Here is a 26,840-nt window from a genome sequence, read left to right as displayed (position 1 = left end):
CCATCTCTTGAGATTTTCTTTTATCCTGTGTCAAGCACACGCTTTTACAACCAGAAACCTCACTATATTTGATTTGACAAAGAGGAGATTTTTAAAAAAAGCCAAATCAAATCCCTGAAGATAATGTTAGTAATTAAATTAATTGAGCGACCACTATGTTTAGGAAGATTGCTTTCTAGTAGACTAGGGTGTGGGAGAAAGGAAAGATATAACTTTATCAAAAAGTTCTCCGTTCACAAGGAACTAGTCACTTCCTTGCCAAAGAAGAAGCTGTTTTTGCGATGACTGTGCTTTTTGGGGTGAGCCAACTCAATTCTCATGTCCTGGCTCATTTTTGAGACTGCCATGCCTAATGTGCCAAAAGGGGCAAGTAGGTGAGTCTTTCAGTACTGAATGCCTAATATAGAAACAGATATTTTTAACGGTAATGAATACATTCATCATATAAACAAAAGAAACCCAAACACTCTAAAAGCATAAAGTTAAGAGTAACCGTTCTTTACCTCACCCATCTCTAACGGTAACCACCGGCCTTTTATTCCTCCAACTAGAATACTCTATGCATCCCTGAACAAGCCCATACTGTGCTATTTTTAATCATACTTAAAAAAAAACAACTCCAGCTGTTGGCGGTGCGGGCTTAATATATCGCACAGCTGTTAATTGTGGTTTCTTTTTTGGTAGCGGCACTTAGATGCGTATTTGCCTGAGTTTCCATTGCGGTAGGGAGGTGCAAACACAGAAATACAAAAATAGCGCCAAGGTTCAAAGAAGTCCCAAGCTTGGCGCACCAAACCAGGCGGCGGCGGGAAGAACCAGGGATCAGCTCCAACCGTGAAAAAGCGATGCCGACTCCGGCGGGTCGTGCGCGCCCGGCGGCCCCTCCCCACCGGCCGAGGACGCTTGCCCAGTTCCTGGACCTCCCCCTTCACCGAGGCTGTTGGGCCCAGCCCCGCCCCCAATGGGCGGGGGCGGCGGGGCTTGCGCGCCCAAAAGCCCGGATGGGCCGCGGCTTCCGGCGCGCTGCGCTCGGACGGCAGGGGGCGTGCATCCGCCGTACCTCGGCCAGCTCGGCACCTTTGGGGGCCTGTGCGGCCTGGTGTGACTGGAAGGAAAATGGAGCAAGAAGCCTAGCCTGAGGGGTAGCTCTTACCCCTCTGACCGAGGTCCTGCCGCTTTTGCCGCTAGGAGCCTCCTTCTCCTTCGGACCTAGTGAGTTCGAGCGCCCCGGCGGCCTGGGCCCGGCGAGTGGAATGGTCGCCGAGGCCCAAGGCGTCGGGCTTCCGCGCGCCCCGTGACGGGAACTAGGAAGCCTCGAGGTACGGCTCCCTAACCCACCCCGCCGACTCCAGGCGCGGCAAACCCCAATTAGTGAGCAGCAGGTATCGGCCTGGAAGCGCGTGGGCAGTTCTGGGTTTGCTTTGTGACTTGCGTCTCCCCGGTCGCTCTCACCCCCCACCTGTGCCCCGCGCGCAGCCTTTGTGCATTTCGTGGTGGGGGGCGCCGGGCATGTGGGTCTGTGGAGGTTTTGTTGGAAGGAGGCGAGGTTGTCGCCACTCGGGAGGAGGGCGGGTTTTTGGGGCCGCGCTCCCAGCGGGTGGGGGTTTGGGAGGGGGTTCCGCGGGCACGGGGGTAAAGGTCAAGTGCGCGGGGGGCGCTGCCGGGGGCGGGGGTGGGTGTCAGAATAATGACAGGTGCCTTTTCGGTAGCTTGTATCTGCCGGGCGCTACGTCTGGGCAAGATTGGGCTGGTTCTGGGGGCAGGTTGACTCAGCTTTTCCTGTGGGGCTGGTCAAGTTCGGACACGTTCCGCGTCGGTAGTAGAAGGAGCTAAGCCCTGACTTGTCTCCAGCTGGGGCTATTTAAACGATGCCTTTTCCCAGCTGTATTCACTGGCTGTTTGAGAGAGAGAACCTGTGGTCACCGACCTGTAGCATTTTCTGCTGATGTAGGTAAGGACCCACTTGCTAATAAAAGCATTATTTATCTCATTTCTATATGATTTGCCTTTTTTTTTAACAGGTATTTCAGTATTTCAAGTTTTTATCGTGTGTTTTCTTTTCGTACTCGTAGGCAAATGTGCAATACCAACATGTCTGTGTCTACTGATGGTGCTGTAAGCACCTCACAGATTCCAGCTTCGGAACAAGAGACCCTGGTTGGTATTTTTGTCTCCAGTGTAACTTTAGCAAAAATTTATTTTATGAGGTGATCAACTAGATTTCACAGACCCCAGTTATAGCATGGCTCTTTAAGTGAAGTTGTAGTACATAGCTTAAATTCCTGCCACTCAGGCATAACTGTGGAGCAAAAGTTACCTGTAAGAATCAATATTTATTTTCTTAGCTTTTTACCACACTGAATTAAAAGTCAGTTTCATTATCTTCTTAAGTATGGATGCTGAAGTTATGTTTATTATGTGACTGTTTTTTGTTTTTTTTCTGTTTTGACCTGTCAGTATTTAACTTTTGTAGAAGTCAGAAATAATTCATGCTTGTTGTAAAGATGTTAGGCATTACAGAAAAGTATAAAGTAAAAGCTGAAAATTCCAGTCTTCTGTTTTGACCATATCTGTCATATCTCCTTTTTAGATCTTTATCTATGTGCATACCCACATATATATATGCACATGTGAGTTTTAATCTGTCGCGGTTCAGTTTGTTTTACTAAAATAGGATTATACTAGAGATGTTAAGCAAATAGCATTTATGTCAATCAATAAAACCTACAGAATTCTTTTTTAACAGCTGCATGGTAATCCACAGCATTAGTGTACCATTTAAGAAATTTATGCCTTTACTGATAGGTTTTCTAAAATTGCCTTTAGTTTTTGAGTATTACAGATGGTGCTGCTTTGCATATGTATCCTAACACAAGTGTTATGTGTAATAGTTTTCCTCTCTGTCAAAACTGAATATTATCGCTGTTATTTTGCCCTTTTTTGGCAAAAGGTATTATATTATTGTGTAAGTGTGTATTTCCCTAATCTTTGGTGAGGTTGGGCATCACATCATTGGTTAAATCATTTGTTTCTTTTGGGGTTTGCTTGGTCTTATCTATACACTTTTAGGCTTATTGTATTTTTCTTAATAATTTGTAATAGTTCTCTGTGTTTCAAGTGTATTTAATTTTTATCATTTACAAATGTTAAAAATTAACTTTGCTTATTTGTTCTTTTTCTCATTGAGAACATTTTTATAAAGTAAAATTTGACTTTTGCTGGCTTTTGAATTTCATATGATGTTTTGGAAGAACTCTCCCATCCCAAGATTATACAGATAAACTGCTGTATTTTCTTCTAGCATTTTTTATTTTTACATCTAGAATTTATCTTTCTGTTCTTAAATGTAAGATTAATAATGGTATTGTCTTTTATAGTAGTTTTCTTATTAATGCATGTCTTTTAAGTCTTAATAAAAAGCTGATGGCTTTCCATTGGAGACTTTGACTTTGGGTTGTTTTATGTAGTTTGAAGTTAATATAGTATATATAAAATTTTAGAAGGAAAAAAAGTAACTTTTTATGTTTTCTGGGATAATTCATTCTTTAAATAGCCTGAAAGTAAAGCGCATATGTAAGCACATAGAAAAAACATATGATCAGAACAATTAATGATTCAATACTACATTTATTGTGTATTTTAAAACTTTCAGTTATTAAATAATATTATGTTGATTAGCTGGAAATAGGCAGTTTTCTTAAATCTTGTTCTGAGGGTTAGATCCCGAACTGGGTTGCTGTCAGATTTCAAAGTTAGACAGGATGGGAGTATATTGAAGGGACTGCAGAGGCACCAGTCTGTATAGGGGTGGCTGTGTAGCTGTAAAGATACTTGAGTTTTGAAGATTTTGATACAGCAACAGATAGGGAGAAAGAGCATAAACACATTACATCCCTGCCCCCTTGCCAGATATTTTCTCAGTACAACTTGGAAAGCCTCTAGGTCAGAGGCAGGCAAACTACAGCCTATGGGCCAAATTTGGCCTGCTGCCTACTTTTGTGAATAAAGTTTTACCAGGAAATGGAGCCACATCCATTGGTTTACATATAATTTATGCTTCTGAGTCATACTATCTGGCGAGAAAAGCTATAAACTGTTTACTGTCTGGCTCTTTAAAGAAAAACATTAAACCCTGATCTAGTTGGCTGGCTCCTTCAATACAGGTCATATGTCTTATTTGTCATTTGTGTGTGTGTGCAATACCCAGTGCTGTCTGGTGCATGGCAGAAGCTCAATAAATGTTTGTCAAGTAGATATTTGGAATGTAGACCAACTAAAAGACAGCATGATATTATAGTAGGAAGAAAATGCTGGCTTGCAGTTGAGGGATGTGAGTCTCAGTCTCCAGATCTGTTCTTAATTATCTTTGTCAGCTTGGGTTAAAGTTCGCCAGCGTTCAGGAACCTAATCTGTAGAAAGAAAAGATTGGTAAAAGGACCCACCATAAAGATTTACTCTTTTCTCTCGTATTTTGTAATTTAGTTTATAGTAAGCTCATTGGGGTATTCCATTTACCGTTGAGTTTGTAAGGTAATAAGCAGATGATAGAAATAGCTGGAGGAAAAAGAATAATTTTCACTGCCCTGGCATGGGTACTGTTTTTGATGGCAACTGATGATACTTGAGGGTTCTGTGATTATTTGCATAATAATTATATCCCAGCATTTTCTTCCCAAACACAGTCTGTGGTATTCAGTTTACATAGTTTATTACATTTAGTGAAAACATTATGACTTAGTTTTTGAGGTCTCTAATGTTGTGAGGTAACATTGTGTTTGCTACCTTTATTGAAATTCTTTATGGATGAGTATTCTGCAGGCTTATAGTTCTGGAATAATTTGGAAGTATAATAGCAACTCTGTGTTCTTTATAGGTTAGACCAAAGCCATTGCTTTTGAAGTTGTTGAAGTCTGTTGGTGCACAGAAGGACACCTATACTATGAAAGAGGTAAGCTGAACTTAGTTAAAAAGATAACTTAATGTCTTACTAGTTACGTATAGCCGTGGGGAGAAATTGGTCATATGGAGGGATTTTCAGTAAGCAGGAATGTTAAGTATTGTGGTCATTTGGACTATAATTTGAAGCTGAAAATTCAGTTTATACTCGAATTTCATTTGTCAGCCCGGAACTCAGACAAAGGGAAGCTCTTTAGGGGTTCTTAGCCATTTTGTGCTGTGAACCCACTTGACGCACTGGTAAAGTCTTAAGATTTAGCAGCAGATCTAATAAATGTAATTTGGAAGTAGTGAGGAGCATAACTGATATTTTGAGATGTTTACATCAAGCATAGTATGTATGATATGAAAAATGCTTGTGATTTTATTGGTGACAAAATCACAGTTATTGTTAATACTTTGTGATTTGTTGCCTGTGTTCATAATTGAAGGGCAAGCTAAATTTCAGTTAAAAGTTAGTGAGAATACAGACAAACATTTTTTTCCCATCCAAATTAATGGACCCCCTGAATTCTATCCAAGGACTTATTGGGCATTCATGGATCCCAGGTTAAGAACTTCTGCACTAGAGATACATGAGTACAGTATACTGATCTTTCTGGGATAGAGGTGAGCTGATTTGTGAACATATGTTCTATTTAATGGATACATTTCAATGTATTGTTCTCTAGCTTTAAATTTGTGCACAGAAGCATGTTCTTCATTGAGAGATGGGCCATCTTGGGGAAAATTTCGATGTGAATGAAATGTGCCTCTTCCCCATCTCTCACACTTAGTTTATGGGGCTCAGATTACTTAAAACACTGAAGGACCTTACTTACATCAGCATAGTGGGCAAGAAAAGATTCCAGACCCTTTTCCTTTTTAGCCACATTCAGAAGTTTCCTTATGGGACGTTTAGTAGAAAGAGTCTAGGTTCTCCTCCTTCTTCCTTTCCACTGTCTACCATCTCTTCCATCCATAGTCACATAGGAATATTCCTTTAAGTCTGAAGCCTGCTTAGCCATTTAAGTCTATAGACGGAGCTTGCAGGGAAGTGTCAAGGTAAATGATGTTTTTGGGATGTTAACTTGGGTTTAACCTTATATTATCATTATATAACCAGTTAAGGAAACAAAAAAGTATGACTAGTAGTAGGTAGAAATAAGGAGAAAATTGATCAAGGTCATCATAAAGACTTAGAATGCTAATATTAAACCGTGTAACAGTGATGTATATATATTGTCTGACACAGTGTTCAGTTGTAAAATCTTTGTTCTGTGGTATGTGGGAGAGTAATGAAAGCTAGTATGGGGTAGTAGAAAGCACACTGGGCAAGAAGTCAGAAGACCGAGTCAGTTTCTTATTTCTCATATGCTGATAACAATTCTATGAAATATCAGAAGGAGACAGTACTTGTAAAAGTACATTGTAAACTGTAAAACACCATATGTGTTTAGGTGGTTGTTGATAGGTTTGTATGTGGATGTCTTAAAAATGTATTGCCTACTTTGTTTTAATGGAGCACACAAAATATAATTTAACTGTATGTGCATGATTCAGGGTCATTATTTTGATTATTTATTGTGTAGATTATAATGATATCTTTAAGGGTTTATTTCATTCACTGAATTCTCCCAAACTCTTCTGTAGATGTAATTCGTCATTGTCTTCTCATCTGTGATGACCTCAGAGGTTGTTGAGGTATATGGTGTGCAGGACTAAATGACTCCAGGTCACTGCTATATTTTAGTTGATGTTTTTGATTCTGCAACTTTTCATTGTGATTAGTGGTTTTGCATTTTGCTGCCTTTTCCTTTCTTCCTAATAAGTAGTACCTAGATATTTGGGCAAAGTTAAAGTCTGCCAAAAAAAGAGAAGACACATTTTAAAGTTTAAGTAAATCAGAAGCAGTGTCTCTACTTTAGTCAAATTAAAAGAAAAAGATATAAAATCAGCTTTTTTAAAAATTTTTTTTAGGAGTACAGAATGGTTGTTATTTAGATGGTTATTGATGTGGTTGCTGGTTGTTTAACCCTCTTCAGATAAATGAGATGTTATCGAATGTATTTGAAACAAACATTTAATTTTCTTTAATGCTCAGAAATCATATTTCTGTTTCAGGTTATATTTTATCTTGGCCAGTATATTATGACTAAACGATTATATGATGAGAAACAACAGCATATTGTGTATTGTTCAAATGATCTTCTAGGGGATTTGTTTGGAGTGCCAAGCTTCTCTGTGAAAGAGCACAGGTAAGTTCTTTAGTCTACTGTAAAATACCAGCTGGGCAAACATTTCAGTTCACCTCCATCCTCACTCCCTTTTGGCAGAGAAAATTGTTATTATATATAAAAGATGCTGAAATTTAATTTCTTAGTAAAATAGCACATTACTTGAGAACTTGGGTTCTGGAATCTTACAAGCCTGGGTTTGAGACCCAGCTTAGTCATTTACTAGCTGTCAGACTAGGTAAATTGACTTACCCTCTTTAAGCCTTAAGTTTCCCCTGAATATGAAGTAGGAACAATGTAAATACCTTATGTGGAGGTTATAAAGAGGCAATGTGTAAGCATTTAAATATTAGCTACAGTAACTGCATATTAAAAAAATATTATTATTGCAGTCACTTCCAAAGACAGTCTTTATGATACCCTGTGGTAATTGCTTAAATTTGAGCCCTAGTTACTTTGAAGATCTTTTTCATATACCATTATGGCACTTAATCAACTGAATTTAACCCAGATAGCATTTCTAGAATTACTCTGCCGAGAACTTTTTTTTTCAGACTTTTTTTTTTCAGTCATTCTTACTTTACATTTGGAATTCCTTGTTTCATTTTTGTTAGTCTCTTTGCAGTGTATCTTAATGAGAAGAATACTTTTCACCTGAAACATTTACCTAGATTCTACTAGTGTTTAATGTTCAATAATATTATAGCTAAAAAGATAAGTGGGATATTTATAACTTTAAAATAACTTCATTATTATATGTATATATTCATTATTGAATATTAAGAAAAGACAGAAAGCTAATGATAGGGGAAAAAAAGACTGTAATTTGTCATCGAAAGGTATTTTTACTTGTCATTTTTACAACGTATTATGCACAGATGTGTTTTAACCCAGTTGTGAACATACTATATTTAATTTCATCCTGCTTTTAAATTAACATACAAGCTTCTTTCCATTGACAGACGATATCTGTTTAATATTTATGTTATTTTATACTTGGCCTTGGGATATAAGCTCTAATTTTATAAGTTTAAGAAATAACTATATTGATAATTTTGCACCATCTGAGTATTGAATCTTGATAATGTTTGGAGCTGTAATTTCTGATACGGAAAGCACAAATTTAAAATTATCTTTGACTTGAATTCTAATGTGTTGAGAGGTTAAACACTGGGGAAACTACTGACTTGGGGAAAAGGTACGAGTAGGAATATTGATTTTTTTTTGTGAGTTTAAGGAGCTGTATCATCCTTAAACAGTGAGTTTAAGGATGCTGTATCATCAGTCCCAAGGATGAAAAAAATTAGTTGGGATTGGCACTTTCCCCTTAACCTTGAGAGTTAGAAATGATATCTTGTGACCAATAAATGTTCTCTAAAGTCATTAGTTGATGAAAAATGTACCATGACTTCACTGAGTATTGGCATAAGTGAATTGTTTCCTTATGCTCCAGGAGGGCAGAGATTTGTTTTTATTTCATTCTTTGTTTTCCCCGATTTCTAGAACAGTGACTGGTACTCAGGCTGTATTAAATGACCGTGTACTGCTCTATCTTTTAATAAATTTTCAGATCAAGAAAGAAAATCCATTAGATGATTGGTCTAAAGTTGATAAAAGTCAAAACTATAATGAGGGCTTCCCTGGTGGCGCAGTGGTTTGGAGTCTGCCTGCTGATGCAGCGGACACGGGTTCGTGCCCTGGTCCGGAAGGATCCCACACGCCGCGGAGCGGCTGGGCCCGTGAACCATGGCCGCTGAGCCTGCGCGTCTGGTGCTCCGCGGCGGGAGAGCCCACAGCAGTGAGAGGCCCGCATACCGAAAAAAAAAAAAAAAACTATAATGAAGTTCCTATATAATGGGTTTTGCATAACCTGCTATTCTTTTAGGCAGTCTTCGTCTGTGCCCGGAGCTAGATAAATTCTTTTCTGTTTGAAAATACGTATGTTAACCTGCCTCGTGTGTTTGCACCAGTTCTCTGGGGACTTCTGCTAAAGTCTCAACAAGGCATGTTTCAGGAAATGGAGATGTGAAATCTTTGCACTAGGGAGACTTTAGTGATTATTAAACGTGGCTGCGTGTAATCATTGTGCAAATAATTATTATGGTGGTTTTTAGTGTCTAGAAGCTTATCAGTACTTGAATGTAGTGATTTAAACTTTGGGTTGTAGCATGATAGTTTATACTAATATGCATTTAAAAGTCTTGTTAAGTCTAGTTAAATACATTTTTATTTTAAAATGTACATGTTTTTTTTCTCTCTACAAGGAAAATATATACAATGATTTATAGAAACCTGGTGATAGTCAATCAGCAGGGTAAGTTCATTTTGAATTCCATAAGCATGTACTGTAAAAATATATTAAAGACATTCTGTGGATGCGCAGACATCTTATAATTGTGATTTGCTTTAAAAGTTGCTCTCATTGTATATTTAATTATAGTAAGGGTATGATAAATTTAACAGGAAGAAATACATATGAGCTAAAACAACATAATACTAAGTTTCTTATGCACATTTATTTGCAGTGGATATTTAAATATCCTATTACATAAATTTAAGCCTTGGGATATCAGGTTAGAATTTGCTTTGAAAGGTAGATAATTTCAAAATCTTCTGCATAGTAGCGATAGGAGCAAACCTTGAAACGTATTCGAAGGCTTAGGGAAGTAATACAGATACCTAGGTGGGGCCATTTGAATGGAAGGGTTCTTGTCTTGTGTGTTTTTTATAATAGACAAAACTTTGTTTACCAGTTTGTTCAGGTGAGTGCCATTTTACTTCCCTTCCTTTAGACTTGTAGTTCTTAACTGGTTATTTTTGGGTTCCGTATCCTGTTGATAATCTGATGAAAGTGCTAGGTTCTTATTCCATAACGATACACCTAAACATACACAGTGATATGCCGGTAAATGTTTATCAATCCACTCTCCAGGGAAAGAGCCTTGATTTGTGGTTACTGGTTTCCATAATATAAATACTCTCAGCATGACCATTTTCAGCCACAAACATGGAGTTGGGAAGAGATGAACACAGTTTGCTTGGGAGTGCTGGTAGGAGCTGGCTCCAATACACCACAGGCTTTTTTAAAAAAATTTATTTGTTTTTACTTTATTTATTTTTGGTTGCATTGGATCTTTATTGCTGCACGTGGGCTTTCTCTAGTTGCGACGTGCAGGCTTCTCATTGCGGTTTCTTCTCGTTGCGGAGCATGGGCTCTAGGTGTGCGGACTTCAGTAGTTGCACCACAGGCTTCTTAAAATCCATTCTTTTTTTTTTTTTAATTTATTATTTATTTTTGGTTGCATTGGGTCTTTCTGCGTGCATGCTTTCTCTAGTTGCGGTGAGCACGGACTACTCTTCGTTGCAGTGCATGGCCTTCTCATTGTGGTGGCTTCTCTTGTGGTGGAGCACGGGCTCTAGGTGCGCGGGCTTCGGTAGTTGTGGCTCGCGGACTCCAGAGTGCAGGATCAGCAGTTATGGCGCACGGGCCATACTCACGGGCCATATGAAGTCCGCCTGCCGATGCAGAGGACACGGGTTCGTGACCCGGTCCAGGAAGATCCCACATGCCGCAGAGCGGCTAGGCCCGTGAGCCATGGCCGCTGGGCCTGCGCATCCAGAGCCTGTGCTCCACAACGGGAGAGGCCACAACAGTGAGAGGCCCGCATACCGCAAAAAAAAAAAAAAAAAAAAAAAAAGAACTATTCTCAGCTTGTTCATTTTCCAGAACGAACTGACCACTCCTTAGTGCTCCCATTATTTCGTATCTAGATTTTATTGTTATATTACTTTGTTACACTTACTTACACATGTGTGTCCTCTTCAGGTTTGCAGTCTGCAGTACACAGTACAGTGTTTATTAATACGACGTTTAGTAAATTTATTGAATTGAATACTTATTCTTCCAGGGTTAGGATTTAAGACCCAGAAAAGCACATCACTGTCTTATCCCAGAATAGAAGTAATTATTAGGCTGGTGACTTGACATTTTGTTTTACAAAGCCCTTTATGAAATCAAATGAAGGCAGATAAACAACTGTAGTATCTCTTGTAGTATTTTCAGTTTTCTGAAGTATTATTATCCCTGATGTGTTCATTCATTCATTTAAATCTTGGTTGATTGCTAGGAAGATTTTATTAATGAGACGGTGACCTGTAGATTACTTATGTTATTTCCATTCTGAGTTTGTTTCAGGTTTTAGTTTAATATAATTAACTTCAGAACTCCTGTATCATTGTTCTCAAACTTGTCACACTTAGTGCTTCCTTTTTATTACATCTGTTTTGTAACATCTCTTATACTAAAAAAAATATAACCTATTTATATGGACAGCTTAAATCAGTATAATACCTTGCCCATAATATAAAAAATAAATAAACTGTTATGATAATGCATATAATTTCAAAATGTTAATACTCAGACCGGGCTTCAGTGTTAAGACGAAAATATTTCCAAGGGAGTAGTAAAAGGTATTTGGTTATGATCTTAGGTGATGGTATATATCCCACATCTGAAATTTTGACTTGAGCTCCAAGTCTGTACATCTACATACAGACTAAACCTACCTACCTGAAAGTTTTATCCACTTTTCAGTTTATCTTCCCATCCAAATCTGTTCATCATCTGAAGTTTTGAATTATACCACCCATTTATCCACCCAAGGTAGAATCTTGGAATTCTTGACTCCTTTCTCCTTTGCCTTGTATGTCAGACACCAGGTTCTTGTTGGTTTTTACCTTTTTAATTTCTCTGGAATTGATCTTTTTTCCATGTCTTAGTTTAGACTTTAATGCTTTTCATTTATGTTATTGCAGTTGCTAATACTGGTTTCCCTACCTCTGTTCTCTTTTTCTTCTATTTTGGCAGAGGGAGTTGTCACTCTTCTGCTTATAGTGACCATTTAGGGGTTCCTTATTGCTCGCTGGGTAAAATACTTGCTGTGAACTAGCAAATCAATTTTATCTCTTAGATTAAACCTTTTTAATGGTGCGTGGCTGCAGCAGTGCCTTAGGGAGGAATGTGAAGTATTAGCTGGGGAGGATGCAGTAATTTGGGATCGGTGGCAGGAATATTGCTTGTTGATATCTTTGTGCTGTTTAGCAAGACAGGCAGGATCCTTTATGATCCTGCTTACATTCCCATAGTAATGAAGTACCTGTAGTTCCTGCAACAAACACTGGTAGTTCACTTCTGAATGCTTTTTGCACAGTGTTTCCTCAGTCTGGAATAGCCTTTCCCAGTCGTACTTCCACATATTCTACTATGAAACCTCTCCTGATTCCTTGTTACTCAGACCTTGCCGCATCTCTACCAAATAACCATTGCTTCGTCTTCTCCATTAACTTATCTTATAATACTTCTTTTAGTGTGCTTATTTTATTGTACTTTATAACTATTCTTATGTATCTTCTATATTAAAATTGAATTATCCATTTACGTCTCTAGTATTCAGCACAGGATGGCACTTGGAGACTACACGTTCAGTGTTGGTTAAAAGGTTAAATTGTATGAGGAGTTTGTTCTGGATAACATCTATTGAATAACCCTTTCTTTCCTAGTTTGTGATTCTTTGTTTTTATTTTCTGTCAGAACCATCAGATTCAGGCACATCTGTGAGTGAAAACAGGTGTCACCTTGAAGGTGGGAGTGTTCAAAAGGTAATCTTGAACTCATTCTACTATGATGTTTCTTGAAAATTTGGAGTGTTTAAAACAATGAATTTTTAGCTTCTTCGTGTTACAAGTTTGTGGGTTTATTTTTTGTTTTTTTCTCCCTTGAATGCTTAGGACCTTGTGCAAGAGCTACAGGAAGAGAAACCTTCATCTTCAGATTTGGTTTCTAGACCATCTACCTCATCTAGAAGGAGAGCAGTTAGTGAGACAGGTATATATGAATATTTAATTGGCACTTTCAAACAGCTTTTCAGTGTTCATTCTTTACTGAAATTAGTACATTTAGGCTTAATGAAATTGTGCTTTTTTGGTTTAGATGAATGAATTTGAGTTTCTTATTTTTATATGATTTATTTGGTTTTAAAATTGCTTTCTTAGCAACATTTTTCTGGTTGACTACAGCAGGCACAATTTTACTGTGTCCTGCTGGATTTTATAGTTAGCCAGCTTTTTGCTGTGCGTGGTAACAGAGGACAAGGATATAAACTCTATTTTAGTCATCATTCTTAGTCAACAGTTAAAGTATTTGTTGTTTCTAATAAATAAAACACACCAGTGAGTTTAAAAACAGAAATAGCATCTTAGAAATGAGGACGAGGTAAAGAAAATAGCTGAGAGCATTTTTAACAGAGAGAACAGGAGGAGGCTGTTGCCTGATGAAAGTCATGATAACTAAAACTGTATGATTCAGTAGAAAAAAAAGAGTTTGGCAAATCAGTGAAGTAGGATAGGTAAATCCAGAGTAGAGTTTTGTACATGAGGGCAAAGGGCAGCAAGTGCAGAGTAAATACATGGGAGTAGAACAAATGGTTATTTGGGGGGAAAAAAATCAAGTTATATCTGTGCCTTATGCCAAAATGAATACTAAATGAGTTGAAAAGATAAATGAAAAAAATTACAACATACTGAAATAGATTCACTTTAAATTTGACAGTGTTAATATCCTTATTATAAGTTTCCAAAAGTCAATAAGAAAAATATTAAAAATCCAACTTGTAAAAAAAATTTTTTTCATAGTAAATAGAAATGACTGATAAATATGAGGAGTGGATTTTAGTGATTTAGCTTTATAGATAACAAAAAATGCAAAAAAGGCGTCTTTTCTGGTCTTTCAAGTTAGGAAAGATGATTTTTTTTTTAACTTATCCTTGCTAACTATGTGTTGGCACTGATGCACTGTTGGTGTATCAATTCGTGTAAATTGGTTAACCTTTATGAATTATAAAAAGGCTTGGCTTTCTTACCGTTATCACAGTAATCCACTTCTAGGAATCCTAAGGATATAATCAGAAATGCAAAGATTATATGTAGAGATATTAATTATAGCATTATTCGTAGTTGAAAACATATATGATGCTAGAGAATGTCATCACTCTAGTCCAGGCCATTGTCATCTCTTACCGAGACCACTGCAGCAGCTTCTGATTTTGTTTCTAGTTACTTGCTCTTTCTGTCCTTCATCACAGTACCAAAAGGAATCATAAAAGGTAAATTGGATTGTGTCACTTCCCCACTTTGTTTATTTACCATTGACCTTCAAATAAAACCCACACTTTTATGTTGGCTTACAAGGCCCTGTTCTACCTTTAATCTGGGTTTTGGCTTTTTTCCCCACCTTCACTGTGTTTTAACTGCACTGATTGGTTCCTCAAACAAGTCAGAATTCTTTCCTGCTGTAAGGCTGTTTGCACAGTTTTTTTCTGCCAGAAGTTCTTCTACCTCAGTCTTGTAAGACCAGCTCCTCATTTTTCTATTTTTGCTTAATTATTACTTTCTCAGAGAGGCTGTCCCTAACCACCTGGAAAAGTGGATCCCCTCTTGTTATTCTTTCCCTTAGCACCCTGCTTGTTTCCTTCATAGCACTCTTGTAAATGATCGTATTTTGGTTGCCTTGATGTTTGAACGTAAACTTCCTCTGGTGGTAGGGATGATGGCTGACTTCATTTTTGTATACCCACTGCCTCGCACTGTGCCAGACAGAAAGAAGGTGCTTGGATTTGTGGACTGAATTGTTCAATTATGATGAACCTATATTATGGATACCATATTCTGCAGCCATTAAAAGTAATGTAAAAGAATGTTTAAGAGAAAACAACCCCTGGGAAATCCCTGGCAGTCCAGTGGTTAGGACTCAGTGCTTTCACTGCAGGGGCCTGGTTTTGATCCCCGGGTGGGGAACTAAGATCTTGCAAGCCATGTGGTACGGCCAAAAAGAAAACAACCCCAAGTTGTACATATAGTGTGATATAAATATGTTTTTTAGACGGAAGTAAATTTTTTAATGACAGCTGGAAAATTATTATGCTAAAATGTTATTAGTAGTTATCTCGATGGTAATATTATAGATGATTTAAATTTTTGTCTGTTTTTTAAAGATTTCTACTGTGAGTAATACAATACTTTAATAATCAGAAAAAAGCCCTAAATGTTATTAATAGAGTTAAAAAATACAGATCAACAGCATGGTTTTGGCCTTCTAGCCCACATCTTTCAACCAAGATCACCTTTTCTTATAGGGAATACAGACATTAAGAACTTATATCAAGAACTTGTGATCTTGTAGAGATAAATACAAAATTAGAGGATATAAGCGTGTTTTGGGAATTCAGAGCAAGAAGAGATAACTTCTGACTAGGAAGATCAAGAGAGGGAAATGGAGTGAGCAAAGGTGTGAGTTGTACCTGTTTCAGGCATATGGATTATATTTTATTTAATGTCATAACCCTGTTAGATACTTAACATATAAGGCTGCAGTGAGCACCCTTGCTCATAAATCCTTAAATGATTATGCAGATATTTGTCTAGGATAGAGAAACTGCCCATAAAATGTTACACTGTTTTGCGTTTTTACCAGTAGTGTATAAAAAGTCCTTTCTCCCAAATCTCTGAGACTGTCTCTCATTTTAATTTCTGTCATTCTCATGAGTGAAACATGGTATCTCATTTCAATTTGCATTTCCTTGATCACTGAGAGGTAAGCCATTTTTTCATGTTTATTAGTCATTTGTGTTTTATGCATTGCCCTTTCATATCTTTGACTCTTTTTTAAATTAAGTTTGTCTTTTACTTGGTTGGTAGGAGGCCTTTATATAAAGTGGATATTAATCATTTTTTATTATGTGTTGCAGATTTTTTTTCAGTCTGACATTTGCCTTTTAACTTCTTTTTTATAGTATTTTATTTTGCCATGTAAGCCTTAAGCAACTAACTTAATCTTGATAGTCTTTTTCTTGAGGGCTTTGTAGTGTCACATCATACTTTCCCACCCCGGTATATTCTCTTATATAAGTAGTTGGATGGTTTTGTTCCTTGTATTTGGTATTTTAATCCACTTGGAATTCATTTTTATGTCTGGTGTAAGGTAGGACTCTTCATTTATGTTCCTGACAGATTTGGTAACATTCTCACTTTAAGTCAGAGATAATTTCTTATTTAAAATAAAATGGACCAGGGACTTCCTGGCCGTCCACTGGTTAAGACTCCGTGCTTCCACTGCAGGGGGTGCAGGTTCGATCCCTGGTTGGAGAACTAAGATCCCTCATGCCGTGTGGCCAAAAAATAAATAAAATAAAATGGACCAGTTTTAACTGGTTTTGATTCCTGTTGAAAATACTGGATACTAAGGAAATTGAAACATTAGGAATACCTTCTAAGTAAGTTAAACAGTTGGTTCTTTCCAGGAAAAAAAGTGAAATCTTATATCCTAAATTCTGATTTTGACAGAAAAATTGTAGACTGGTTAATAAAAGGTCTAGATGGATTAAATTAATTGTGAGTTGATAAAGTTCTGAAACAAGCTTTAAAGCTTTTAAAAGTGTAGTGTTCTGCTATAACTCTAAGTTGGACAGATCCAATAAGAGTGTTGACTTTTGAAACAGTAGTAATTCACTATTTTTCTCTGTTTAATTTCATTGAAACCATTTTAGTACAGATAGGTAACTTAAGACAGCTCAATTTCTAAATACATTATAGTATAGCAATTTAATTAACTTGTTTTTCTTTACATATTCAGAAGAAAATTCAGATGAATTACCTGGTGAACGACAAAGAAAGCGCCACAAATCTGATAATATTTCCCTTTCCTTTGATGAAAGCCTTGCTCTGTGTGTAATAAGGGAGATATGTTGTGAAAGAAGCAGTAGCAGTGAATCGACAGGGACTCCATCAAATCCGGTAATCCTCTCATTTTAAATAAAACAGGACTCTCTTATTTTTAGTCTAGTTCTGGCAGTCCTAATAAGCATCCAGATAGAATGCACATGTATGATATGTGATTGCTGCTTGATTGCTGCTATACACTTGGTAAAATTTTCTTTCAAATGAAACTGTATAGATCTTCCCCACTCCCAACCCCGGGTTTGCGGAGAAGGGTGGAAGATAATGGAGTTGCACTGGAGTGTGTTGGTAAAATTAGTACCTATGTTAGTTATTAATGTCACCCTACATATTGGAGAACCTTTGTGGGCCAGTGCACCAAAGATATCTTAAGATTCTAAGCAATTTTGTTTTGCATATTTAGAGTAAATATATCTTATTACAGCTCTCAGCAAATAAGTGAACATAGCCTGATATCCACATTTGCCATATGTAGGTCTAGACATCAGGGAAGGTCTTTTTAATAAGGCTGTGAAATATTGGTATATTATTGCATGCATGATGGGAAAGTATCAGTACTTTTTGATCATTGATACAAAATTCCAAAGTATTAGCCAGCATTAACATTCTTAAGAGATATCACTGAAGGAGGTTTTGTAAAGAAGTTTTTGCTAACAAGAATGCTTGACAAATGGAATGTTTTCTTTCTTGTCATTACACATTTGTCTTTAAAATGTTATTAAAATTGGAATCTTTATTTGTGATATGGCAACATTTCATGGCGATTATTCTGGATATTAGTGATTATTTTATAGTTCTCTAGAAGATGTAAAGGATTGAACCAAATGTGATAGTAACCATATTCTTTTTATGTATTATTCTTTATTATCTTTACATTTTTTTCTTCCAAAGCAGTGATTTTATGGATGCAGAGGTGCCTTCTGGAGTTAGTACTTAATAGAGCTGTTACTCATGTAGGCCACTAGATGGCATGGTGAGCTCCTCCAAGAGCAAGTTCTTCATTCAGTAGATATTTGTGTCTTTTCTATGCCAGGTTCCATTTGGCACTGGAGATACAGTGGTGGTCAAGGTAGTTATGATCCCTGCCCTCAATGGGAGATAGGTCATCAGCAATCAAACAAATAATTAAAATACTGAATAAATGCTATGAAAAAAATACAGGGTCTTGAGAACAAATATGTGTGATCTAAAAATTGAATCCAATTAAATAAAACTTGATGTGTCACCAACTTCATGTTTGGATAATTTTATTCCTTACAAATGGTTTTAATACAACGACTATGCGCCATTTAAACTTACAGTCTATTAAAGTTGTTTCAGAATTCTAGCTAAATGGTATTAAAAGTCCTTGTACTTTCTACCTGGGACACTGCCTTGTTATCAAAGCAGTATAGAGGGTATTTCTTTTTGTTAGTCCTATTCTACGCTCTCTTCTAAAAATCCTCTCTGTTAAAGATCTATTGTTTTTGAGGCAAAGTCCCTAGTTGTGAAAGCTTTTGGTAAGGCTAATTTTTTTCCTTCATTTTAGCTTACGTCGTATTATTTGGTCTTGTCATTCACCAATTTGTGAAGGGAGTTAAAGGAAAGTGCATTTGCCTCCCATCTTTTCTTTCTTTTGGGTTTAATACATTGGGGGAACTAAGGCTATATTCTAGGCTCTATACCAGGCAATTAACATATTTTATCACCTCAGCAGCCTCAAACTCCATTTATAGATGGGAAAACTAAGACTTGGGTGTTTCAAATAACTTGTTTAAGATCGCATAACTAATAATTGTCACAATTGGAATTCAGAAAAACAGGGGTTTTAAGATCTTTCCAGATCAAGCCTGTCTGATACTTTTTAAATATACAGTATTTAAGAGTTTTTAGGTTTTTCTTTTTTGAACATTAGCTAAACTTTTGAAAACTTTTTTTTTTATTTGTTTATTTTTGGCTGCGTTGGGTCTTCACTGCTGTGCGAGGCCTTTCTCTAATTGCGGTGAGCTGGGGCTATGTGCGGGCTTCTCATTGCCGTGGCTTCTCTTGTTGTGGAGCACAGGCTCTAGGTGCGCGGGCTTCAGTAGTTGTGGCTCACGGGCTCTGGAGTGCAGGCTCAGTAGTTGTGGCGCACGGGCGTAGTTACTCTGCAGCATGTGGGATCTTCCTGGACCAGGGCTCGAACCCGTGTCCCCTGCACTGGCAGGCGGATTCTTAACTACTGCACCACCAGGGAAGTCCTGAAAACTACTTTTAATTTTGCTTTCTTCATAGAACCCTAGAATAGGAGTGGGCAAAAACTTTTTCTGTAAGGGGATGGATAGTAACTATTTGGGGCTTTGCAGGCCATATGGTATCTGTTTCAGCTACTCAACTCTATGGCTGTGAGGCAAAAACGGCCATAGACAACAAGTCTAATAGACAACGGGCATGGGTGTGTTCAGTAAAACTTTATTTATAAAAATAGATGGGTGGTGAGGCACAGTTTGCTGACTCCTGCCATAGAAGATGCTTTCTGAAATTTAATGTTTATTGTGATTTTTACCCCCTTATTCTAAACATAGTATACTAAAGCCTAGTTAATTGAAGTGTCCAGTTTCTTAGGTTATTAGAGCTGTTATTGTATTCTAGCTTGACTTGTGATTTTAAAGTGATTGTTAATACAGCCTTTTTTTTAGGAATTAGAACTGCAGTTCAATGAATGTTGCTTTTACTACTACTTTCCTATCATCACGGTTTAAAACAGTCTTTTGACCTCAGTGGTTGTAAAATAAATACCTTGTTTTTGTTTTTATAAATGATGGGAATATTAGAGATCATTTAATCCAAACTCATGTGTCATAGATGAAATAGCTGTGGCCTTTACAAGCTAAATATGTCTAGGTTGAAAGTTAACTTAGTGGCAAATCTAGAATAAGAATGTATGTATCCTGACTACTAGACCAAAATACTTTTTCTAGTTCTAGCCTTCTGCTTTGTGTATGTTCCTACCCTTAGCCACTGATGGCAAATATTATGGGACTGAAGGTTCTCTTAGGTTCTTATACTATTAATCAGTTTTAAAATGAATCACATGAGCAGATACAGAATTTTAAAAATAGATTTAAAAAATTATATCTGAAAGCTCTTCCAAAGAAATTATTCTCAAAGTTCATTAAACATAAATCATAATTATTGTATATGTTGTAGCTACTAGCATTCTACCAGTTGGAAGATATAAAGATGATTGAGACATGGTCTTAACTCTTAAAGTATGTATAATTCAGATAAGAAACGTGTACAAAATTATGTTTTGCAAAATTTGTGTGTGCAAATATATAATACTCAATAATATAAGTAGCACAGATAATTAAAGGTGGGGAGTGCTCTTCTAGTTATAGTATTGACAAAGGCTTTGGCAAAAAAGGATGAGCAGAATTTGAAAACTATCAAGTTATTCCAGCTAGAGGGAAGGTGTGGAAGTTGAAGTTTGGTTTAGGAAACAGTTTAGATCTGGTTAATGTTCTTGTTTAGTGGGGATAGGGTGGTGTCTAGTTGGAGATAATATGAAAATGTTAATATAGACTTCCTGTATGTACCTTGAATGCCAAGGGAATTTGGCCTTTTCTTTTATATAATGGGGTTTTGAACAGAGAAAATATTTATCTAATCATAACCCAGAAGCTTAACCTAGTGTCAGTGTGCAGGATGGAACTGAGGGGGAATTAGGTGCACAGGGAAGAGTTAAGCTGTTGCAGGCCAACAGGTAATGTACATTAAGTCGCTTTTTTTCCCCCTCGATTTTAGGATCTTGATGCTGGTGTAAGTGAACATTCAGGTGATTGGTTGGATCAGGATTCAGTTTCAGATCAATTCAGTGTAGAATTTGAAGTTGAGTCTCTGGATTCAGAAGATTATAGCCTTAGTGAAGAAGGACAAGAACTCTCAGATGAAGATGATGAGGTAGTTTTTTTTTCTCTGATTATATTCTAAAGTTCTTAAATACTTTCCATATTCGTTGACTGATGAGATTGAAATAATAATGTATTCAGATTTCACATCACAATCTTTGACGCTTGATTTATTCAAACTAGAATATTGGTTTGTGGACTTGAGGCTTTGTAATTCCTTGTTGTCTTATTTATATTTTTAAAAATGTAATGTCAAGAAGTCAGTAGGCCTTAATGAGCATTCTTATAATAGTCTACTCGTTTTTAAAAATATTTAATTCAATTCTCCTTTTTCATTTTTAATTTATGAAAAAGTAAAGCATGCATGCAGTTAAAAGTCACATACTACCACCAGATCTGTTTCCTGGAAGTGACGAGCTTCAACATTTCTAGCTATTTCACTGTAATTTAATACTTCCATATTTATAAAACAAAAATGCTTGTACTGAATATTTTACTTTATTTATTTTAAACATCCCTGTATGTTGACTTTTTACCATAGTGGGTGAGGATTTTACCGTCCTCCATTTCCCCCCCTTTATATTCACTCATTCCATGGCACCTTTGTCTCAGATATCTCATATATAACATAATTGGACCCCCGTATTTGCGAGTTCCACATTGGTGGATTCAACCAAGTGCAGATTGGAAATATTCGAGTAAAAAAAAAAAATTCCAGGAAGTTCCAAAATGCAAAACTTGAATTTGCTGTGGGCCATCAACTATTTACATAGCGTTTACGTTGTATTTACAACTTCTCATATAGCATTTATTAGGTATTATAAGTAATCTAGAGATGATTTGAAGTGTAGGGGAGGATGTGCATAGATTGTATGCAAATACTATGCCATCTTACATAAGGGACTTGGGCACCTGCAGATTTAGGTATCCTTATGGGTCCTGGAACCAGTCTGCCCACAGATACGGAGGGATGACTGAGTACATGTTGTTTGTTTAGGACTTATCACTTATCACTAAGAAGCCTTACTGGTTGAAGAAAAAGGTGATGAATTGATGGTAATGTTTTTTTTTGTTTTTGTTCTTCTTAGGTATATCGAGTTACTGTGTATCAGGCAGGGGAGAGTGATACAGATTCATTTGAAGAAGATCCTGAAATTTCCTTAGCTGTAAGTATACATTTACTTTTTCAAGGAATCAAAAAATAACATTGAAGTCAAGATTAGAAAAATATGTCTAGTCTACTTCTTGACATGAGGTCGTTTTTATAAAGTTAACATTTTTTTTTAAGTTTTAATGGTTTAAAATATTTTTGTTCTTTTATTGGGTTGGGATCTGTTGCTATACTTTTTAGTTTTTTTGTGTTGGAATTTGAACTTTTGAAGAACTTCATTATGGAAAATTTTGGGTATGTACAGCATAGAGAATAGTATAATGTATCTCCATTGTACTTATCACTCAGGTCTAACAGTTACCAATATTTTGCCAATCTTATCAAATATGAATATCATATTGATTTGTATTAGAATATGTGGTGGGATTTTCTATTAAAGAAATCTGGACTTAAACATTTACATTTCATGCTTCACAGGGTTCCTCAGGTATTGGATGTGTGTTTTTTTAACCAAATATTATTGCTTTAATTTTTGTTCTTAAATACTGCTTTTTGTTATATTTGGATAGGAAATCTCAGTTTTCTCTTTCTGAGATAGAAACAATTATTAATTATCCAAATACTAAAAAGGAGGAGAAATTGTAAAATCTTAGGAAAATATTTTGCTATATTAGAAAATAATTCAAGTAACTAGTTGAGTCATTTGATGTCAGGCTGAGTGAAATGTTTTAGACATAGATCTTGTAATTTATCGGACTCTTGAAGCACTTTCTTCCTGTATTACAAGACCTGTCTTTGGTTTTATCATTTAGTAGATACCTGCTTTTACAACTTGAAAGAACCATTGTGGGAGAATGAAGTTTCCACCCTTATTGCTAATATCTTATGTCATTTGTCAGGCAACTTAAAAATGGTTACATTATTCATGGCAAGATAGGAAGGACCTCTTATGGCAAGTTTTACATGCACAGTGTCCTCAGGCAAGAACCATGCTTCTCGTAAGGCAGGGAGATAAGGGATATGTTCAGTAAAGAGGCTTGGAATGTGGGGGATTTGTTATCCAGATTGCATAGTGGGTGGAAAGGTTGGAGAAATAAGTTGGAATAAGGATGAAGCAATGAGCAGTTACAGAGACGAGAACACAGAAAAGGATAGACAAGTAAAGGGCATACATTCTGGATAGTGACAAGGATGGCAGATTTTATCTGGCTGTGATTGCTGAAAAGAATGTTTTAGCATTTCCTTTGTGGGTGTAGTTAGGGAACACCCAGTTGAGCCCTGGTTTTAGAGCACTTCTAAGAGAGTCTTAGTCAATGGCAGACTGGTTGATAGTTTTGTCTAGATTGATTTGGTGGACTGGGCACAGTATCAGGTTTGAGCCTTTAAGGGAGTGGAGTGGGTACAGGCTTCATTACAGAGAAGATCCCATAGCACTTGCTTCAACAAGATGAACCAACTCTGTCCTTGAACAGATAACTTTACAGGTACATGGTTAAGGTCATGGTGAATACGTTTTTCATTTTAGAATTCTTAGCATAGTTTGGCTGGGAAAAAAATGTATTTACAAGCTCATGCTTGAGGAAAGACCGTTGAGTGCTTTATATAAGACATGAAATGCTGAAAATTGAGCTGTATGATACATTTTACCTTAGACATATTGAACAAGTTGCTAGCGTTGCTGTGACTGGTTATTGAAGGGTTACGGAAGCTAACTGTCTTGTTTCCTTGAAGGACTATTGGAAGTGTACTTCATGCAGTGAAATGAATCCTCCCCTTCCACCTCATTGCAACAGATGTTGGGCCCTTCGTGAAAATTGGCTTCCTGAAGATAAAGGGAAAGATAAAGGGAAAATGTCTGAGAAAGCCAAACTAGAAAACTCAGCACAAGTAGAAGAGGGCTTTGATGTCCCTGACTGTAAGAAATCTACAGTGAATGATTCCAGAGAATCATGTGTTGAGGAAAATGATGATAAGATCACACAAGCCTCCCTATCCCAAGAAAGTGAGGACTATTCTCAGCCATCAACTTCTAATAGTATCATTTATAGTAGCCAAGAAGATGTCAAAGAGTTGGAGAGGGAAGAAACACAAGACAAAGAAGAAAGTGTGGAATCTAGTTTTCCTCTTAATGCCATTGAACCTTGTGTGATTTGCCAAGGTCGACCTAAAAATGGTTGCATAGTCCATGGCAAAACAGGACATCTTATGGCATGCTTTACATGTGCAAAGAAGCTAAAGAAAAGGAACAAGCCCTGCCCCGTATGCAGACAACCAATTCAAATGATTGTGCTAACTTATTTCCCCTAGTTGAACTACCTATAAAAGTAGAATTATATATTTCTAACTATATAAGCCCCAAAATTTAGACATGAAATTTATTTTTATTTTTTTAGCTGTATCAAAGCAAGAAAGTATCTTACTACATGTAGATTTCTCCCAATAGTGAATAGTTACTTCCTTTTAGGAAAATGCCCCTTCTGTTGATATTTTATATTTGAGTTTTAATGTAATTTGGATTGGATATAGAGTTCATCCTTTACCCCTCTACCCCCCCTTTTTTTTTTTTTTGGGCTGCTCCGCTCTGCATGTGGATCTTAGTTCCCCAACCAGGGATCAAACCCGCGCCCCCTGCAGTGGTAGTGCAGAGTCTTAACCACTGTACCATCAGGGAAATTCCTACTGCTCGTTATTTAAAATAATTTCCACTTTCTCTTAAATGAGAAGTATCTGACTTTCTAAAAAATATATAAGTAGGACATTTAAATGTAACTTATTCAGTACCTTTCATGTAAGGAGGAAAAGTTCGTGTGAAAGATTTAATATTTAAATTTTACATACTCTTAAACTTTCCAATCCTTAGTTTCTCTAGTCTTCAGAGCCTCTTAAAATAAGTCCCCTGCATACGAACCTTCAAATTGCCAACTTTCAAAGATGCGAATGTGAGCTGGCATGTCCAGTCACGAAAGTTCACGGGAGTGGAGTACGTTGTCACGTGCGTGCATCCCCTACAAATGGTTGTGCTTTTGTGTACTTTACTGTGTAGAGTACAGTAGTATAGTATCTTTATTTCAAGCTCAGGATGTCTGGAAGCAAGCATTAAAGCAGCAGTGATGTAGCTGATACTGCTGATGGAAACAAAAGTGAAAATAATTGAGAGTGGAGTGACAAGAGGAAGAAGTATCAGAAGAACCAAAGAGATTCACGATGCAGAAAATGGCAAGGGTTTTTTCTTTATTTGAGGAGGCGCTGTTAGTTTTTGAGGCACAGGACCCGAATGTAGAGTGGTACACGAAGGTTGCAGCAGCCGTTCAGAATGCAATCCAGTGCTACCGTGTTATCTATGAGGAGAAAAAAAGAGCTACTAGACATCATGGGATCGGTTTTTCAAGAGGGTAGGTAGAATTGAATCCAGCAAGGAACCAGAACCTGTGCCATCAGCGTCAGGTGTGAGTGAAATTGCAGCTTGCCCTCCATCTCCTGTTGCTGACAATCCTTCAGCTGTCATCTCCCACCTCTTCTCCCTCCTTCAGTCAGTAACTCTCCTTGCCTGTTCACTTGATGCCAGCCCCTGTATGCCAGCTGTTGTACTGTACTACTGTACTTTTCAAGGTACTGTACTGTAAGATTAAAAATGTTTTCTTTATTTTTTGTGTTTGTTTTTTATGTATTATTTGTGTGAAAATATTATAAACCTATTACAGTACAGTACTATATAGCCGATTGTGTTAGTTGTGTTAGGTACCTAGGCTAATTTTGTTGGACTTATGAACAAATTGGTCTTACGAACAGGCTCTCGGAACTGAACTCGTTCGTTGCAGGGGACTTACCGTATTCTTTCTAGATAAAAGAACTAGGTAGATCGTTTTGGTGCTATGTAAGTAGCACTTACATATTTCTCATTCTCCAGTCTCTTTGATATAGTAAGGGATATAATAAACAGAAGGACTGTTTGTTTTTATACTAGCTGAAATTGTCCTAACTTCTCTAAATTGTCCAAAAATTATAAGAATGACATCCTATAAGAATGATGGGATCAGAACATAAAATTCTGAAATAACTCTCAAACTGTATAGATTAACATCTTGATTTATATTAAATCTTCAACAAAATAGTGGAAAATAACAACTTTGATTTAAGGTCCCAGTGTATTTCTCCCATATATGTCAGTCGTACATACTCGGGTGAGGACAATAAAATTAACTGAGCTATGAGTTTAGAACAGAACTGAGGGATAATTTTGCACAGCAAGTTTGTGTGCCAGTTACAGAACATTGTATTAAACTTTAAAAACAAAAACCACACACACATATGACTTACCCATATATAGATATGTAAGTAATGGCTGAAGGGATCAGCACCTTAGCCAAAGAGTGGTCCTCAAATAGAGTAAAGCTTTATTAATTTGGAATTTATAATACTTCAACTAGAACTAAGTAGAATTGATCCTCTCTGAGGACAGAGAAATAAAAATGAGATTATAAACACTGTATAGTCAGCCCTCCATACCTGTGGATTCAGCATCCATGGCTTTAACCAACCACTGGTTTGGAAATATTCAGGAAAAAGATTCCAGAAAGTTTCAAAAAGAACACTTGAATTTGCTGTGCACTGGCAACTACATAGCATTTGCATTGTGTCAGGTATTTAAATCTAGAGATTTAAAGTATATGGGAGGATGTGCATAGGTTATATGCAAATACCATACCATTTTATATAAGGGACTTGAGCATCGAAGATTTTGGTGTCCCGGGGTTGGGGGGGGTGCATCTTGGAACCAATCCGCCATGGATACTGAGGGACAACTGTATATTATTCAATGATTCTGCTGTTTACAAGACATTCAAATCGGTGCAAATAGAGTTTCATTCACCATATATATATGCATTACTAATGCAGTCT

The 26,840-nt window shown here is 36.9% G+C and overlaps 1 protein-coding gene across 6 annotated transcripts; it reads left to right on the top strand.

Moving 5' to 3' along the window:
• Positions 1-959: 959 nt before the first annotated feature.
• Positions 960-26,640, top strand: MDM2 (MDM2 proto-oncogene). Of its 6 annotated transcripts, none has more exons than XM_079936621.1 (12): positions 961-1,212; positions 1,883-1,951; positions 2,073-2,157; positions 4,874-4,948; positions 7,060-7,193; positions 9,437-9,486; positions 12,763-12,830; positions 12,960-13,056; positions 16,858-17,018; positions 20,727-20,882; positions 21,919-21,996; positions 23,673-26,640. In XM_079936621.1, exons 3-12 carry the CDS (start codon positions 2,077-2,079, stop codon positions 24,246-24,248), a joined length of 1,476 nt encoding a protein of 491 aa, XP_079792747.1. In that variant the 5' UTR covers positions 961-1,212; positions 1,883-1,951; positions 2,073-2,076; the 3' UTR covers positions 24,249-26,640. The 6 variants fall into 6 exon arrangements, with proteins under 6 accessions (XP_079792749.1, XP_079792747.1, XP_079792744.1 ...); XM_079936618.1 differs by having other exon boundaries at positions 961-1,319; XM_079936620.1 differs by having other exon boundaries at positions 961-1,319; positions 1,852-1,951.
• Positions 26,641-26,840: the final 200 nt, after the last annotated feature.

The sequence above is a fragment of the Stenella coeruleoalba genome (assembly GCF_951394435.1).
Source record: "Stenella coeruleoalba genome assembly, chromosome: 11".
NCBI classification, from domain to species: domain Eukaryota; kingdom Metazoa; phylum Chordata; class Mammalia; order Artiodactyla; family Delphinidae; genus Stenella; species Stenella coeruleoalba.
This window is presented reverse-complemented; position numbering and strand designations above follow the sequence as displayed.

What these genes read in the sequence shown, in the direction of transcription:
- MDM2 (XM_079936623.1), top strand. Translation starts at nt 2,077, where the DNA reads ATGTGCAATACCAACATGTCTGTGTCTACTGATGGTGCTGTAAGCACC. An exon ending in GAGAGCAGTTAGTGAGACAG is followed by an intron (nt 13,057 to 16,857) that starts GTATATATGAAT and finishes TTACATATTCAG; the next exon opens with AAGAAAATTCAGATGAATTA. An exon ending in TCTCAGATGAAGATGATGAG is followed by an intron (nt 20,883 to 21,918) that starts GTAGTTTTTTTT and finishes TGTTCTTCTTAG; the next exon opens with GTATATCGAGTTACTGTGTA.